Raw genomic sequence first — 19,429 nt, forward strand, 5'->3', positions numbered from 1 at the left:
AACGCAGAAATGAGCTAGCTTGAATATCAAAGATTTTAAAGACAATCCTGATTCAGCTTCTGTAGACAAAATCCAAGCTTCTAGCTCATGTATAATATTTCACGTATAATAATTACGAGGCACTTCTTTTTCCTGATGTTATCCTTCTAGTGCCACCTACTGAGAACTTCTGGTTTATGAGAAACCTGCCTCTGGAAGAAAAGGAAACACCCTTTGTCTTAACCTATGGATCAAGAAGTTGTCATTACTGGTTACTCACTAGGGACCCAGGGAACTATCCCTGTACATAGAAAGGGATAACATGCGGCTTTAAGAACCAGCTCATACAAGAACATTGCCTGTATTTTAGCACTGCTTCCCCAGTTGAATCTACTCTTACCATTGCCAGCTCTGGTCAGCAAGTAGTTTGTATAATGCATTTTATGGATATAGGCAATCTAAGCAATCTCTTATCTGATAGTGCATTAATAAGTAAAAGACGATTATTATGTGAAATGATTAGAAATAAGAATTTGGACATTCCTGAGATGCATATTAACTTGTTAAACAAAATCAACAGAGGCAGAGGGGCCGAAGGACGTTTGGTGTGACTGCTCTCCACGGGGCTAGCCCTCTGATGGCGGCTTCTGATTGCTTTTCACTTCTCTTGGTTTTTAGCAGAAATTGTCTTTGTCTCCTGTGCTTTGTGCATATTTTAGTCAAACCTTTCCCTCTGTGTACATTTTAAAGGAGCAGAACATGTATAGATAAAATTTCTTTTCTTGTCCAGAGACCATAAACAAGAGGGGGGGGGCTGGGATTCAGGTCATTTATTCAATAGCCTGTCCTTTTTCAACTATCTGGTTTTAAAAAATTTTTTTTCCAACAAAGAAAGCGAAATTTCCCCCTCTCCTAGAGAGAGGAAACTTCCGGAATTGTTCCGACTTGGAAGAGGAAGTTAACTGTTAGTGCTACGAAGGCTGGTGAATAAAGATTAAAGAGCCCGGAAGGACTTCCATCTGTAAGGGTCGGGTGTTCGCAGGCTTAAAGGACTCCCTCCCCTGTGGGGCTCAGACTGTCTTGTTACCGGCACCTCTGCTTGGTCACGTTTGTGTGTTCGCACCTTACCTTCCACTGAAGGGAAGGTCAGTGCTTATCTTCATTGATTTCATTTTCAATGGAAGGTGGGAGGATCTAATCTGAGTCCAAAAACTTGAAAACCTTGGGTGCTAATATGCAAATCCCAGTCTGAGGACAGACGACAGGAGAAGTTCCAACTGAAGTAGGAAGGCAGACAAGAGGTGAAGATTTACCTTTTCCTGCCTCTACACGTTTTCTTCTTTGGGCCCTCTGTGGAATGAATGGCGCCACCCTAGTCCACCCTTGTAGATAGGGCTGAGTCCTTTTCTCTGGAATATGTTGAGGGTCAGGCCGACCCATGAAAGGACAAGGGGAATGCTAGTTCTGTGTCCTTGCTCAGGGGCAGAGTTGGCAAGGTCCAGTGTGGGGTTGGAGCCTCATCGGAGTTAAGGTTTCCACTCCTGGGAAGCTGGCCTTTCCCTGTGAAGAGCCCTGGAGATATCAGAACCGAGGCTGCTGAGTGCTGCGTCTGCGGTGAGACACCCTGTGTCCCCTTCGTGCAGCCTTGCTTCATTAGCTTCCCACTAGTTTTGCCCATTGTATGATAACTTTCCCCTGACTCTGTCCCGTCTTTTTACCGCGAACTGAATATAAGATGCTGTATCATACTTCTTAAAACTTTTCTGAATAAATTTGCTTGACATGAGTCATCAGCTCACGCAGGACCGCCTGGACCCAAGCTTCCGGTCTTCTGGTCCTTCTCGTCTCCAATCCTCTCTCTGCACACCTTGTTTTTCAGAATCCTTATTTCTGAGGCTTTGGCTTAAGAATATATTTAGGAATGGAAATAAAGTATGTATGTCCTCAGCTTACCATGGTGTTGTGGAATTCACCTTCTAGAGTGTTAAAATTCCTACAGCATATAAATTCCTATAATTCTAATCTTATCCAGCAACACCCTCAAAGACATGCTCAGAAGCAACACTTAATCAAGGCACCTCATGACCCACTCAAACTCACACATAAAATTAGCCATCATAAAATTAAAGCGATGGTTAATAAAATTAACCACTATTAACTCGCCATTAAAGAAATGAATATTTACAATAATGACTGTAATGGCGACAAGGACGTATCTCCTAGCATTGTAGGGATGATTAAATGAGTTATACACGCAGGTTCCTAAGAACGCTCTGCTTAGTGCATAGCAGTTTGTTCATGTTAGCTATAATTACTCGATCTGGTCAATTAACTCCTCTTCCCAGTGCTGTAAAATCATCAAAGCAGGAGGTAAAGTCAGTGTTTACAGAGAAGGAGTCTGCTTCAGGGAAGGATGGGAGGAGATTTGGGCTGGAAGATTTCAGAGATCAACATGGAAGGTTCCTCGTTTTACGTAGAAGGGCCCAGGCATGGTTGATATTGCTCTTTACATTACATTTAAATATCATACAACTTCAGTAATTGCTCTCTAGCCTGCCTCAGTGCTTCAGCATCTCTTCACGGTGGATTCACTTTCCCACCTTAAGAAGCTTGAGAACTCTTGGGACGTAAAATAAATGAAAAATTTTAATTAATAAAAAATGCAAAAAAAAAAGGAAAAAGTTTCAGAATTCAACCTCCTACAGGATGAGTTTAGTGTGGCTAGCACCAAACTCTCCTTGTTCCTCCTTCCCTTTTCTGCTACCTGACATCAGGAACATCACACCAGGAACCTCAGCATCGCCTTCATCTCATTCATGGAAATTCGGTGCAGCTCTCAGCACAGTGGCCTCTTCCCTGAGCATCCTTCACACAGGCTACCCTCATGAAAAACTCAGTTAAATGCAGTGCCCATGTTAGTCTTCTGCTAAAATGCCCTCTCTGTAGTCATGGAGACTTTTCCAAACAGCCTGGTCCTACTTCCTCACATACCCCATCAAGGCTTAAGCCACCAGCAAGTGTGAATTATTTTATGTCACCAAGTAAACATATAAACTTTCTGCCACCTTCCCTGAATTCTCAAGTAAAGTTTTACAGAGGCTTAGGAGGACTGAGAAGAAAGCCAAGCATGATTGCCTATTACTTGTGAACCTCATAGAACAGGGGGCTGAGATTCCTGCTTCTTTTTACCTTTCTCTGACCCTCGTCCTTTTCAAGGCTGCCAAGGGTCATGGTGTTGCTTGGATTTCAGGTTACATTGAAGAGTATGAACTACAGAACACTTGCCCAAGCCAAGGCAACTGCTCCCCTCAGATAGAAAAGCCTGTCTCGGACCCAAGGGTGCCTCCTTTATAGAGAGCTCCCATGAGTTTCATCATCAATCAACCAGGCACCCTGCTTATGCCCACAGAGCAATCTTACCCTAACTCCCTAAAGAAGGGACTGACTCTCTTTCCTCTCTATTTTCTAGAATTCCCTTTTGTTCATAAGAAGTCTCTAAAAGAAAAGTCTGCTGCCAAAAGGAAGCAGCGTATCTGGGAAACGTACAACGGGAGCTGAGCAGGCAGGTCATAGAGCAGAGAGACCAGCTCTCCCGCCTCTCCTCTTGCAGGAAAGGAAAACAAAAGATGAGAGTCAGGGAACTTTGAGTACAAGCAGCAAAACAAAGTGTTCATCTTCACTCTGTAGCAGCACAAGCAGGGAAGGCAAACAGCCCTCCCCTAGTGTCTCCTAAAGGCAAGTACAGCCATGCCATTCCTAAGAAGGCAGGTGCCAAGTTTAGAGTATACGCCCCCTCCTCCTAGAAGGGTCTGGTACCAACTTACATTTGGGTAGAGTATGTTTATAGCCAAATATATCTGATGAGGGTCTATGAAGGCTTGGCATGGTGATACATGCCGTTAATGCCAGAATTCAAGAGGCAGAGAAAAAGGAGTTCTGTGAGTTCAAGGCCAACCTGGTCTACATAGTAAGCCCCAGGCAATCCAAGTCTACAAAATAATGCTGTGTCTCAAAAAAGTACAAAACTTTTAAGTAGGCATGGGTGAACGGTTAAGAATGAGTTCTTAGACCTGGTGTGGCGGTGCTACATGTCTTTAGTCTCAGCACTAAGACAGCAAAAGCAGGCAGATCTCTCTGTTCAAGGACAGCCTGGTCTGCAGAGCAAGTTTGAGGACAGCCACGGCTACACAGAGAAACCTTGTCTTGAAAAAAATGAGTGGGGGGATGGAGAAAACAAAGTTCTTAACTTTGTGTATATGGTGTGGTGAAGATTCTGGGGGTGCTAGGCAAGCACTCTGTCACTGAGCTACATCCCAACCCATGAGTTCTCAGAGGGCAGAAATTCCCATTCTATTTAGAATGTAGGATCAGAGAGAGAATCCACTCATTTTCTACTTATCATTCTGATTGGGGGGTAGATTTTGGATATCACCAAATTGTAATTTGCCCTAAATGGTAAAAAACTATTATTTGATTATTAAGGGATCCGACTTGATTACATCTGAAACCTGATGCATATCTCCACAAAACCTGATATGCCTATAGGTGCAGTTACCCTCCGAGGTTCAATGCCACACACTTACTGTGGGACATGTAGAAACAAGATTTGTCTTTCCAAAACTTCACCTGTACATCTCCGGTGCCAAGATATTATCCAAACGTTAGCCATATGCAAATCCCACCCCCTTGGTCTATAAATGGAAAGTATAGTTACTTTATTGAAGAAGTATAGAAACTAAGAGAGGCAATATCATACAAGAAGTGGGTTCTTTACAGGGTCTAGAAACAGCTAAAGTTTTAAGAAGCGCCAGTAGCTGTCTCTCTGATTCCTTCCTGGCCAGGGTTATCACTCCTTCTAGTGTTCTTAGAGGCCACATGGAGCATGACGTAAAAGCAGAAAAGGGAGGGCTGCATAATCCAGAGACCAGTGCTGCGTCTCTTAAAAACACACTCATTCAAAATCCAAGCAGGAAGTTATATGTCTAACCAAGTCATTACCTTGTTCCAATTGTACAATAGCCCTACAATAGCCTTAAAATGTTAAGAAGAGGCCACCACTTACTTAACAGCATATTTGATGCAAACTTCCATATTTCCCCATAGGCATAAATATGAAACATTTAAATATTCAAGAGAAATGAATTGGAATGAAGACATCCACAGCAAGGTATTTCATGTCCATTACTTATCATTTACACATCAAATACATACAGCATAAGACCAAGTATACAGAATTTCCACATTTACAGAGAGTAATCAACATAGTGCACAATTTAAGTCTATCTTACAATCAAGTGTACAAGTGGAAGTATGGCTTTATAAACGACTAACAGCAGTTGTGCTACAGTAACTCGCGGCTCCAGAAATTACACTGCACGATGCCTCCACAGTGGGGCCCTCCATCAGTCAGATGTTAGTCACCATGTTTGCGAACCAGACAACACAGGTAAATGTCCTCCACCAGCCCCAAACAGCTGAAAGGTGGGTTGAAATCACGCCAGGGTAGGCCCTGGCTCTCTTAGTCTCCTTAGAGTAAACCCGGACATCTTCCATACATTCGGATACACAAGTGAAACCAGGAGGGTAATTACCTGGTGTTAGCAAAGCTTGCATTTCAGAAAGGTGCCCAAATTCTCCGGCAATGCATTTTTATTGAATAATTGGGGTTCGTCTCCCTTGATTTTCTTGCTTTCACCTTAGTATGGTGAACGCATTTGGGGAATTGTCAAGGCATTCTAGACCAAGTGTTCCCAAAAACCGATTTAAAACGAGTTCTTGCAAAAGTGAGATCTAGCCACATGAGAGCCTGCCTCAAAGGAAAACAACCTACATCTAACTCTTGATTTTTCTTGTCAGCTACTTAACATAAAAATTATTAAATAACTTGACGCAAATCATGCATCCATACCTATCCACTTGCCACACAGGTTACAGACACATTCTCTAATCAGTTACAGCCTTTCTGGGTGCTAAGTAACCGTCTCCATTCCTTAAACTCTACTGAATAATACACTTTCTAATGTCTAGGCCTAAGATGCTTTGAAATGAACATTATAAACAGCAGGAGCCATATACACATCTACAACAGTGTCTGCACAGATACATCTGCACTGATCATAAGTAAATACAGAGAGACAAGTACAGAAAGTTCAGCGGAGAAATTAAATAAACGGTTTGGACAGATGCCTAAATATAAACGACTTATTGTGTCTCCAAACATTTTAAAAACTTCTCAAACAAAATATAATTGCTTCATACACTTTCTATAAGTGTCATAACTTGTAATACTAGAACGAAGTTGCAAAATCAAAGGAGTAAACACACGGGGCCAGGATCTGTCAATTGCGCAGCAAATCGCCAATCCAGCCTTGGTAGAACAGTACTGAGCACTGAGATCGGGATGAACAGTGACTGTCCCCAGTGGGACAGCACTGGGACATGACACTGAGATCAGGGTGGACAGCACTATGTATTCAGAGATCATGTCTATGGTCAGAAATTAAGCTAAACAAACATTACTTCGGTGCTCCCCACAGTGGCCACTTGTACATCCATAGGCAATCCATCACTGTAAAGACAGTGGTTTTTTTTTCATTTGGAAGCCCACGCTTTTTATTATTTTCATAACATTCCATCGCCTGAAAAACTTTCTATGACCAACACATCCTCAACCCAGCTCCACCCCACCGCTGTCTGAGTCCTGGTATTTCCTGACATTTCTTTCTCTCCTGTCTCAGTGAAAGGCTAAGAATCCCAGGAAAAGAACTTGGTACCTCACCTTCCCAACCACCGTCATGAAGAAACCATCACCCAAATTAAAACTTGAGTTGTCATTCAATACAGTGCAGGTAAGTGAGCAAAAACTCTGTTTACAGTTGGCATGATCTGCTCTCAGAAGGCTTGCTACTGAGGCAAAATCACTTTGACAGGGGCCATAGAAACATGGCACTCCTGCTGACACAGGGAACTGTCAAACATTGAAAGGTTGTCTTGGTTGTCTTCTGTCATAATACTACAAAAAAAACAAATATAATGAAAAATTAAAATATAGCCATTGGACTTGGCTAATAATCAAAAGTGATCTCCCAGAGAGTGTAAGATGGAAGGAAGTATGGAAGACCACTTCCATTCTAAACAACTGTTAAAGGGGAAACGCCTCCAACTGAACAGCCTCCCTATCTTGTAGCCCTGAAACAACCATTCTGTCCTTTTTGTTACCGGTTTGGCCAGCACTAATAAACAAGGCAAATTATAAGCTAAATCCATTTTTTAAAGATCAGAGGGTAGCTCAAGTGCTAAATAGAGGAAAAATTAAAATATTATTGACGAATGAAGTATTCTAGAACCACAGAATAAAAGCAAATAAATAAAAACAAATGTTTGCTGACAGAGGGTGGGAGACAAATTGCTCTCATTTAACAATACTACTTTTTAAACCATAAACTGTGATAAATGGATGTGTACTGTACTCAGCCATCAGTAGACTGTCTTAGAGTAGTGAAAATAGTAATGAGGGTGGAAGTATTGTCAAATGCTAGGAAGCAATGCGAGAACTCACTGTGCACAGAACTCCAAAGCACTGTAGCAGCACTTGGCGTGGGACCAGATTCATAACGTACTTACGAAGGGGCAAAGGCCCCTTCTTGTGCCCACGAGCTAGATATCCTGGAGCAATGATCCTCCTGAAACCAGAGCTTCGTGGTGGTCACGGTCTAGCACGATGACTTTTGGAAACTCTGGGTCTGGAGAAGCTCTCTGCTTCTGCAAAAGACAGAATTTCCAGGCTCTAAAATCGCTGCGTCCCTTTCCCTGAAACCACGCTTCACTACCTCCTATTACTGTACTCTGAAAGGGAAGGTACTGACTGGTGCCAGCAATCACTGCTCCAGGGCTTCAGGAATTCTTCAAAGACCAAAAACCGAAGCTCCAGGTGAAGAATTGAAAAGAAGAAAGAGTAGAGAATGGAAATAAATGAAGCAGCCTACGTGTGTTTGCTACCTACCCATGGCACTTGTAAGAATTCTACAGGCAAGGTGCACGCCAGTCTTACCTACCCACCAAGGGAATCCTTATGAACTCTGCAGGTTCATTCAGGTCACCAGAAGCGCAGAATAAAGGCAAAGCATGTCACAGTTGTTCACCATTGATCTCCGGACCTGCTAACAATGGACTGGCAGAGGTCAGCTTTCAAAGCGGGAAATTGCCACTGAATATACTTTCCTAGTATATTCAGTATACTAGTCCTAGGTCTACTCAAACAGTACTGCACACCCAGAAAGGAACCCAGGTCAGTCGGGAGCACTAAAGATAACTTTGTGCTGGTTTTGTTTCTTTCTTTTTATTTTTTTGTTTTTTAATGGAAGAATAAACTGAGCTGCCCCTGCCAGCAAAATGCATCACCATCTTATGGAAAATAGAATCAGCAATCGACCCATAATAAGGTGAACACAGGAAAATTTGTTGCATAGATCTCATTCCATAAGACAAAAAAAAAAAAAACCCAACCACTTCTTTCCAACCTTCAGCCCCAAGTCCACTGCTTACCCACTCAGAAGTGGTGGTTTTCAGGGCAGAAATGATGCTGACTTGGTCCTGAACTCACTTTGCTACATCAACTTTAGAAGTGGCTAAAAATAAGTAACACTGACAACAATGACAAACTCCATCGCTTTCAAAATTGTAAATCTGGGGGGCTAGAGGAATGGCTCGGTGGTTCCAAGTGATTGCTGCTCAATTATGAGGCCCAGAATCCTAATATTTCTGCCTGTGAATCTAGCCTTTAACAGACAAACCATTTTCTCCAGCCTGTGAGGGTCAGAATTCTAACCCCAGCACCCACTTCTTGCAAACACCCATATCTCCATCTGGGCAGGATCCAATTCCCCATACTGACTTGTATACCCTCAAAGGTGCATACATCCCAAAAGACATGTACACACACATAAAATAAAAACTCCAGCTCTGTCTGAATAAAGATAGTTTCTCAGACAATGTGAGGCAGCTGTGCGTTCTTCCCTCTCTGTCACTCAGCACATATTCAGGGTGAATAACAATAGACTTTTGCTTGCACATCTCATACCAATTCTCTCCTCCCTGGATGTGTAAAAGACAAGAACAACACCAACAGTGATGTTGAGAGGCTCTTTAGAACAAGACCTCCTCAGCTGGGGTCCGTGGACCCCCTGAGGAATCAAAGAGCAATTCTGCTTTCCAAATCTTTGAATTTATATGTAAAACTGTAGAGATTTGCATATGTGCACTTTTCTGGGAATAGAGCCTAGGACTCTCATTAGATTATCAATGGAGGCCCTGACACACACAATGAAAACCCATTACTTCATAGCACGTGGTGCACTTTCTGAGCACGCTTTTCCCAACTAGCCTTCAGGGAAGGAAATGGTAAGTGTTTTTCTTTTTAGAGGAAAGGGGGATGATAATAAGGTGGGGGACTCTTCATGCGGAACTGATGAAGTTGGGCCTTAAGAGATGATGACTGGGGCCAGAGGGTAGGGCATCTCAGCAGAGGGGCTGGCATGACCAGAAACCCAAAGGTGGGTTGCGGGAGGTTGGTAGGAGCAATGATAAATGGATCTGCTGTACTAGAGGGTGTGTGGAAGAGCCACGGGAGACAAGAGAAGGAACTGAGAATATCAAGCCCTGAGGAGGAAGCCTCAGCCTGAGGCAATTGAGACCCCCTACAGACCAAAAGTTTGTTCCAAAGACTCCTCCAGTGGTGATGTGTGAGATGGATCTGGGGAAAGTCTGGGCGTGTGAAGGTTATCACTCAAATCTAAGCAGACGAGGATGCTCTGAAGTCAGTGTCAGTCGGCCTTGTCAGTTAGTTTACACCTAATGTGCATCCCAGGGCCAGACACAGGGTGGATGCTCAGTACATATTCAGTGAGCAATTGACTAAGGGAACACAAGTTATCTTAAAGGTAACAAAAGATGGAAAGGGGAGTGTTGAATTTGGAAAAGCCATCTTATCGCGAGTCACAGAGCGTAGCAGTGCCACACATAGGACAAATATTGAGGAAGGGTCGCTTGAATTGGCCTGAACCAGCCTGGCTGGATGTGGGAGGCAAAAGAGATGTAGTAGGGACCCAGCACTCAGAGGGAGGCCGGGTGTGTTGGTACTGAAACAGGGGGCAATTGTTCAGAACATGGGTGTGGAAGGAAGCCAAGGCAAGGTGGTGTGATGGCAAGAGCCCTCTAGGGCAAGGTCAAAGACGACAGTTGTGGGTCTTACTCTTTTTTCAGCTACACGATATGTGATGGAGACAGCAATGACCTCTGCAGCTCTCTTGCAAGGGCCCCTCTACAGCTATGTCCGAGAATTTTTTCAGTTCTACACTTACAAAGAACTCTAGTCCTTCCTTTCCTGACTCCTACTCATTTCCCAAAAGCAAACTAAATACCTCAGTGCACCTGGGCAAGACTCACCTGAGGCCTAGATTGCAATAATGATTCGAGTCCAAAGGTTCTAAGTCTGTGATCAAAGATGTGGTGGCCATGGCCTTGGCGTGTCACTGGTCACAACTGATTATAGGACAATAAAATGGTAGAATCTGGCCACATAGTCTATTTCTGCAAAAATGAACATTGTTCTTTTAACTGCCCTGATGGGTCCAGAGCTCTCATAACTACTGCTCACTCATCCTGAGTGTGCAATGGGAAACAGACACATCAGAAGCGTTGTTTCTGTAATAAAAACTTAAAAGTAACCCTCGGTCCTCGGATTTTCTGCTCAATCAAAAGCATCAGTTTACGTAAAAGATTGTACTCCCTTACATTACTTTGCAGAAGGAAAAAAGGAAAACGTGAGCAAATGAGCAAAACATCCTCTAGTTTCTTATTGTTGTCAGCTTACAAGCAGCACCTACTCACCAAACTGCACAGGCCTTCAAATCTGGGCAACACATAAAGAAGCAAAGCCCTCCCGTTAAGGACCCACACAGCCATGATTTTTGTCTTGGTCATTTTGTTTCAATAATCCATATGGAAGAGGGAAACAGGTATAGTCTCAGGTTCCATTCAAATTTGTATCTACAAGGTACCCAGCTGTAAGCTGTCTGAGTGCCTAGGACTCCAGTTGAGAATGTCCACTCATTACCCCCCTCTAGAGGTGCCTGGGTGGAATAAATTGCCCTACAACTTAACAAACACTGCCTGTCTATGGAGTTTCCCTCCAAATGATGCATAAGAAAGCAGATATTAGTCTCCATACTGATTTTCAAAACATTCTTACAGGGAAAAGCATCACACAGAAAGAATAAGTCAGTTATAATCAAAGTGTCAAGAATTTCTTTCCAGTTGAGAGAGGGGAGCGGACAAGAAAACTTGTACCCGGTCAGGTCCACAGCCGTCCTATCCACGCTCCATTCAGTAGTTTCCCTAGTCACATAGAACTGCTGCCAGGTGCTCAGAACACCAGGAGGCAAACGGGACACATGCATGATACCAACACACAAGTACGTTTAATCAAGCACAGCTTCTCGAGCGTATTCTTACTACTCAGCAAACAGGTTCCTCCACACAGGAGTGGCTTCAATAGAAAATAAGCTACAGGTAAGTTTTTTACAGGTAAGACTTTCTAACCTAAGAGTTCAACATTATCCATTTCCATATGCCCTACAGCTGCATAAGTAGTAAGCATCTTCAAAACGCTCCCTCTTGGCTTCTTTGGAAATGAACAACATTCTTTAAAGATTTTTGTGGAAAAACTATATCAAAAATAGGTTGCTTTTCAAGCAAAATGCATTAATTTCTCAGAAACCTGCATCTTTGAGGGGCCTCATCAACCCAGTAAGGAGTAACCTTTATGCAGTTGGTCAGAAGCAAAGTCACTGACTTGCAGTTAAGTCTTCCAGCCCAAATCCACAGCCACTACACAGAGCCCTTGCCCCACAACTGCCTGGAAAATAAACTAAGCTATCTTCAGAGACAAATACAGAGACCTTCCACCTGTTCGGGGGCTCTGGGGAGAGACGGGGGGGGGGGGGGAGAGGGATGATGGGAAGGGATGAGAAATCATGAAACCCTAGGATTTGGTGTCAGTCCTGTCCTACTCTGACCCAGCGACAGTGGGACACCTGACAAGGTGCACTGAGGAAGCTGCAAGGGACTCAGACACAAGGAACACCCTCGGGCTTCTCTTTCCAATGCATCTTTGTCTTCAAAGAGTCATGACAGTCGACAAGCTTCTGCCTACAACAGTCAAATACTTTCCTTCACCTCTGTTAACCTGCCAGGGTCCTAAGCTTTATCTTCTCCAAATCAATAAACACTGGCACGTTAGCACTTGGGAGGCAGCGAAGCCACATGCCAATGCACTCGGCAATGAAAGAAACGCTGTTCCGTGAAGGCCCAGAGCTGAGGACCACATTGTAGCTGATGATGATTTGCAAAGCTACTTCCAAAGTTCTTCCAGCCAAGCCACAAAGAGGAACGGCTCGGCCCTAACTGGCTTTGTGTGTGTTTCGTCTGCACAGCCTTTGCGAGTGACTGTGCTTGTTGCCCAGCTATGGAAGTCACTTTGCCCGCAGATCCTAACGTGTCTGAAGCCCAGTGAAGAACAAAATTGGCTCGTGTTGCACCACTTCCGGGAGGTTTAAAGCGCCATACTAATGCGGCTGCGCGAATCCCCACAACACCCCTGTGAGGTAGGTAGGTGGAGAGTATTGTCACGCCCACTTTACAGGTGGGATAAATGAGGCACACAAGAGTTAAAGGACCTGCCCCAAATCACCCAGCTAGTCATTGGCAGGGTCAGAGCGAAACTCCTGCTGCATAGCACCCCCACTCAGCGCCGCACGCATAACGGGTATCTGTCCACTGAATATCGGCGGACTTCATCTGACTTCTGTCTCACATACAAGTACACACACAAAGTATGGCAGCAGCGAAAGGACATCATCGCCTACATGTTTTCTGATGACACCCAGGTAGATGGCTGATGCTCAAGAGTCCACCTGACGACAGAGTCCTCAGTTGAAAAGGATCAGTGTCAACACTCAGGTGACAACCCACTCAATATTGGAGTACCTGCCCTCCCACACAATATTGGTTTTCTAATGAAAACGAAAATGGATTTCAGGTACCATGCTGATATTTGTTTGGTCTGTTTTAAACGGAGCCATCTGAATGGTTCTGTGTTTTGTTTGTACAAAAAAGAAAAGAAATAAGGCGGCTTATCGTCCGGTTAGCATGTTAAAACGGAGCCAAGCTTGAAGATCTCCTCCCAGCTCAGGTGGATTTCTACCTGGGAAACCAGACCGACCCCAGGGAGTGGTGGCTCCTAAGGAAGAGGGGTCCGCGGCGGGACATCACTTGCACTGTTCATGGTCTGTGCAGTCATCCATGTCCACGTCCGAATCAAAGAGAGAGTGTCCCGTGAAATCTGTGTCTGGCGTCCTGGAAAAACTGTTCTCAGCCCCCTCATCTTCGAAGGTCTCTGTCCTTGAGTAGAAGCTGAAATCCAGCATGGGTGTGTGAGTCTTGCTGCCCTCGCTGCTCTCCTCGGACTCGTAGATGGTGTTGTCGTCATCCTGGTGCCACTCGGGCCAGAACTTCCGCCTGATCCTCTCACAGTACATGGCCAGGTTGATCAGCTCCCCTGCAGGTGGCAGATAGGCAAGAGTTAGCGCTCAACGGCTGTGACCTAACAGTGGTGCGGTCGGAAGGCCTGTGCCCACCCCCACCCTCCCCCCCCCCCGGAATCCAAGCGCTACAATCTCTACTCCCAAGATGTTGGGAGGTAGGGCACCTAGAGGTGATGAGGGAGGGGGCTCAGGTGATGAGGGAGGGGGCTCAGGTGGGCATCTGGAGGTGATGAGGGAGGGGGCTCAGGTGATGAGGGAGGGGGCTCAGGTGGGCATCTGGAGGTGATGAGGGAGGGGGCTCAGGTGGGCATCTGGAGGTGATGAGGGAGGGGGCTCAGGTGGGCATCTGGAAGTGATGAGGGAGGGGGCTCAGGTGATGAGCGAGGGGGCTCAGGTGGGCATCTGGAGGGGATGAGGGAAGGGCTCAGGTGGGGCATCTGGAGGTGATGAGGGTGAGGTGAGCCCTCATGAATGGAATTCCAATCTCTGAAACAAGGCTCAGAGAGCTGCCCTTCCACTATGTGAGGACCTGGTGAGGTCCTGCATCTGTGAACTGGGAAGCAGGCCCTCCTCAGACACCAAGTCTTCTACGCCATGATCATAGACCTCCCAATTTCAAGCACTATGAGGGGAAAAAATGGCTTTCCATTACAAACTACCTAGGTTGTGGTGTGGAGACATTAAGTAGTCACTGGACTTCCCAGAAAATGTGGAAGAATGAAGTGGGACAGACATTAACACTTTTTTTTCCACAGAGATACTGCAGAAATATTTAGATTTTTATGTAGACAATGAATGCTTTTAAAGTAAGAAAGGTTAAAATCAGTGAGCAGGTTGAGTGTGAAAAGATGAGTGTGTCACACAGTGACCGGAAGCAGAAGGGCAGTTTACCTAAACTGGCAACTATACTCTGACCATCTGGCTTGTGAAACATTTTACCACTTCATACCTGGATAGCAAAAGAAGTAACGTGTCCATTCACTCATATTTAAGTTAATTTGTAAGCACCAACCCAGGCACAAAAGCTTTGACCTACAGTCTGTCCTGCCTACAAGACATGTCAGGACAACGGTGGCACTGAACTTGTAGGAGTGACCAACTGATGTCTGATTTGACATAAGGCCTACTCTACAAGACAGAACCCATAACTGACATTGCTTGGGTAACCAAGAACCAGAGACTAGAGAGCCCAGAGACCGTGGGTAAGACCAAATATTATTGATCTTTTTTTTAAAAAAAGGTATCAAAAATAAAATGGCCCCTATTGATATTCTGCAATACCCATAGAAAGAGCAGTTCCTTATTTAATCATTAGAGAAGCTTCCTCTGGCAGCAGATGCGAAAAGATGCAGAGACTCACAGCCAGACATCACATGGAAAGAGAGTCTCTCCCCTCAGAGCTCAGGGAACCCTCAGAAGAGGAGTCAGAAAGAATGTAAGAACCTGAGTGGAATAGAAGAGAGCAGGGGAACAAGGCCCTGTGTAACAACTAAACAAGGCTCATATGAACTCACAGAGGCTGAAGCAGCAAGCACACGGTCTACAGGCAACTACACTAGGTCTTTTGTGAAAATATTAGAGCTTCTAGCTTGGTGTCTTTATGGGACGCCAGAATGTGAGATGTGAGAATAAGTGGGTCTCAGACTCTTGTGCCTTCTCTCGGGGCTCTTTTCCTTCTCTTGGGTTCTCTTGGGTTGCCTTTCCCAGCCTTGATAGGCTAGTTTTTGTCTTATCTTATTATATTTTATATTGTCATGTTTGGTTGTTATCTCTTAGAAGCCTGTTCTTTGCTAGTGAGAGACAGAAAGGGAATGCATCCATAGGGGAGGGGAGGTGGGAACGGGAAGAAGTAGAGGGAGAGGAAACTATAGTCAGGATATAATCTATGAGAAAAGAATTTATTTTTAATAAAAGGAAAAAATGAGAATAAATTTTAAAAAGATTAAAAACGATTCCTTATATTTTCCATAAAGTGGGCAGTTAGGAATTGCTCTCAAGTTCAAGAGGATCAAAGGCCTCAACATAAATCCGGACACAATGAACCTGATAGAAGAGAGAGTGGAAAAAAGTCTTGACTGCAGCGGCCCAGGAAACCACCAAGAGCACAGGCACTGAGATCAACAGTTAATAAATAGGACCACATGAAACCGAAAAGCTTCTGTAAGGCAGAGGACACCATCAACAGGACAAAATGACTGTCTACAGAATGGGAAAAGATCTTCATCAACCCTACACCTGACAGAGGGCTGATTTCCAAAACATATATAAAAAACTCAAGAAACTATATATCAACAAACAAACAATCCAATTAAAAATGGGGTACAAATCTAAACATAGAATTCTCAACAGAGGAAACTCAAATGGGTGAAAGGCACTTAAGGAACTGCTCAATATCCTTAGCCACCAGGAAAATGTAAATCAAAGCAAGTCTGAGATTCTATCTTATACCTGTCAGAAGGGTTAAGATCAAAAATACAAGCGACAGCTCATACTGGAGAGGACGTGGAGCAAGGAAAACACTCCTCCATTGGGAGTACAAACATGTTCAGCCACTTTGGAAGTCAGTGTGGCAGTTCCTGGGAATCAATTTACAAGACCCAGCTATACCACTCTTGGACATATACACAAAATATGCTCAATCATAACACAAGAACACTTGCTTAGTTATGTTCATAGCAGCTTTATTTGTAATAGCCAGAACCTAGAAACAACCTAGATATCCCTCCACTGAGGAACGGATAAAGAAAATGTGGTACATTTACACAATGACGTATTACTCCGCTATAACAAACAAATACACACACACAAAAATTGAAGGCAAATAGATGGAACTAGAAATAATCATCCTGAGTGAGGTAACCCAGACCAATAAAGACAAACATGGTACGTACTCACTCATAAATGGATGCTAGCAGTAAAACAAAAGATAACTATGATACAATCCACAGACCAGAGAGACGAGGTAACAAGGAGAGTTCATTGTGGGACACCCGGATTTCCCTGGGACGGCGGAAATAGAAGAGATTTTGTGAAGGGACTGAGGGCGAGTGGGGATGGGAACGTGAGTGATCAGCTTGGTGGGGGCAGAACGGAGGAGCGTGCTGAGGGGGTGCATTTCAGAGTTGTGTTGAAGTCTAGCACAAAGAAATCTCCCAGGAATCTCTTATGGGACTCCTAATAGTGGGGACAGTGGCCATCTCCAACTCTTCTGGGACCCTACTTCTCATACTGGGTTGCCTTGCCCAATCTTCTTATATGGGGCAGTACTTAGTCTTACTGCAGTTTGATAGGCCATGTTTTATTAATACTCATAGGAGACCTGCCCTTTCCTGGATGGAGATGGAAGAGAAGGGGATTGGGGATTGGGAAGGGGAATAGGGGAAAGGGACTGGTGGGAAATGGGGGGGCTGTAGCTGGGATGTAAAATAAATAGATGAAAAAAAAAAGAACTGTCCTTACAGATAACTTTGCCTACAAACACATCTAATAAAATGTGTTTTTACTCCTTTAAATATTTCAAGTTAAACAGCTGTACGCACAATTATAAATAGACTCTGACCACCATTTCCCAATTCCAGCAGAAAAATGAAGAAAGTGTATGAGTTTTGCCTTTGATCCACCAGATGGCAGTGTTGCTTATAAACAGTAATTTGACTAACTTCCTTTTGGACGCTTTCTTTTTAGCTTTATAAACATTTCCCTTATTACATGTAATCCATCTTTAGTGAAAAAGCTAGAAAATACTAATAATCAAAGATCAAAGAATGTCTAGTAGCCCCATCCTCAGTAACAATTTTTATGTGCTTTTCCCGTGCTTATACAGACTTGCATTTGCTACGCAGTCTGTCCGCGGTCCCTTGTCTACTTAACAGCACACACAAGGACCTGAGCTTCACAGTACAGCATACGTGCTTGTCTCACGATCTATTAGTATGTGAAGACAGCACACACGAATTTTCTTTCTTTCAGCCCCTTGCCAAAGGACGCTTCACTTCTTTCCACACTGATGGCTGGTGGTTAGAGTCTAAGTGCTCTATTAGAGAAAATGATTTGTAAGACTACAAGTCTGTGCATGGAAAGTATATAAACACAAAGAGAAAGCATTTATCATCAATCCAGGATAATCACTATTAACAGTTTAACTTGTCTTTCTTACTTATCTATTGCCGTTACCTGTTGCTCCATTTATCATTACTGTAAACATTTTCCCTGTCATTAAAATGTCCAGGCCCTGATAGGTGTTTTCCTTGAATTTACACATCCTCTATAAGCATAAGGACACAAGGGTCCCTGCTTTATGAGCCTGCAAATCTAAGGCCTTCTACTGGTTAGCGGTCAATTTTATTCTTAAATCCCAATAGTGCGGGCCACATGGTTTAAGAGCCCATGCTATTTGTCTTCGGCTGAGGTAGTTATCCATAGGCTCAGGAGACAGACTGAGCATGGGCATTAACACTCCCTTGAGGAGATGCATATAAACTCTTTCCCTGCTTTCTCCTTCAGGAATAGGCATGGGACATCTTCCCAGTACCAATGAGAACCACAGGTAACCAGGAACTGTAAAAGAATGTGGAGACAGCAGCTTGACAGAGGAAGACTTGAGAGCCCGAGGCAGGCAGATCAGAAGGTCAGGGTTTGTCTGGTGTGGTAGTTTGAATGAGAATGCTCCCCAACAGGCCCATACATTTGAATGTTTGTTCACCAGTGAATGGCCTTATCTGAAAGGACTGGAAATATTAGATGTGTAGCCTTGTTGAATCAGGTGTGATCTTGTTGGAGGAAGGATGCTATTGGAGGTTTCAAAAGCTCATGCCAGGCCCAGGGTCTCTTTCTGCTTTTAGATCAGGATGAAGCTCTCAGTTACTTCTCCAGCAGTAGGCCTCATGCCACACTCTGCATCATGATGATAATGGACCACACCTCTGAAACTGTAAGCCAGCCCTTAATTAAATGTTTTCCTTTATAAGAGTTGCTGTGGGTCATGGTGTCTCTTCACAGCAATAAAATAGTGACACCTGAACTACAAGAGTGACTCCAAAGCCACCGTGGACAGCTTAATGAGACCTTGTCTCTAAGAATAAAAGTAAAATTTTTAAGAAGTATATTAAAATGAAAGCTAGAGGCCATGGCTCAGTTATAGAGCACTGGCCTAGCCACAAAAAGCCTTGGGTTTCATTCCCAGAATTAACAAAAAATGGGAGAAGAGGAGGAAGGGAAGCAAAAGGAGAAGGAGTGGGAAGGTAAAAGGGTAGAACAGGAAAAGCAGGAGAAAGAAGAAAAGAATATTAAACTCTAACCATAAGATCTACAAGCCACACAGCATTTGAGCCTCTACCACTGGAACTGCCTTTCTTTCTATGCCCTTGTTTCTTTACCTTTCAACCAGAGGACTTGTTCCCTTGGGGTGTGATGCTAATGTCACTTTTGTGTGACATATTGAAAATTAATAATTGCTGTGGATTATGCTCATTGGTAATAAAAAGCTGATTGGCCAGTAGCTGGGCAGGGAGAGATTGAGCACAACAGCCAGACTAGGAGAATTCTGAGAAGAGGAAGGGTAGAGCCAGAGTCGCCAGCCAGGCACAGAGGAAGCAGGAGAGGAACATGCCATGCCAATAAAGAAAACACAAAGTGGCAGAGTGTACATAAGGAATATGGGTTAACTTAAAATGTAAGAGCTAGTTAGTAACAAACCTGAGCTATTGACTGAGCATTTATAATTCATATTCAGCCTCTGAGTCAGTTATCTGGAATCTGGTGGTCGGGACAGGAAACATCCATTTACAAATAATTCGCTCACATTTTGACATTTACAAATAATCAGCTTCTCATTGTGACCAAGACACCAC

At 43.9% G+C, this 19,429-nt stretch overlaps 1 protein-coding gene across 1 annotated transcript in view; it reads right to left on the reverse strand.

The window, feature by feature from the left end:
• Positions 1–5,147: 5,147 nt before the first annotated feature.
• Faxc (failed axon connections homolog, metaxin like GST domain containing) overlaps positions 5,148–19,429 on the reverse strand; it is a 70,379-nt gene continuing 56,097 nt past the window's right edge. The window contains exon 6 of the mRNA XM_048420692.3: positions 5,148–13,594. Within this exon, the coding sequence (XP_048276649.1) occupies positions 13,305–13,594 (290 nt within the window). The 3' untranslated portion in view covers positions 5,148–13,304. The remainder of the gene's footprint in view (positions 13,595–19,429) is intronic.

This window comes from Myodes glareolus, chromosome 16, assembly GCF_982192425.1.
Source record: "Myodes glareolus chromosome 16, mMyoGla1.1, whole genome shotgun sequence".
Classification (NCBI taxonomy): domain Eukaryota; kingdom Metazoa; phylum Chordata; class Mammalia; order Rodentia; family Cricetidae; genus Myodes; species Myodes glareolus.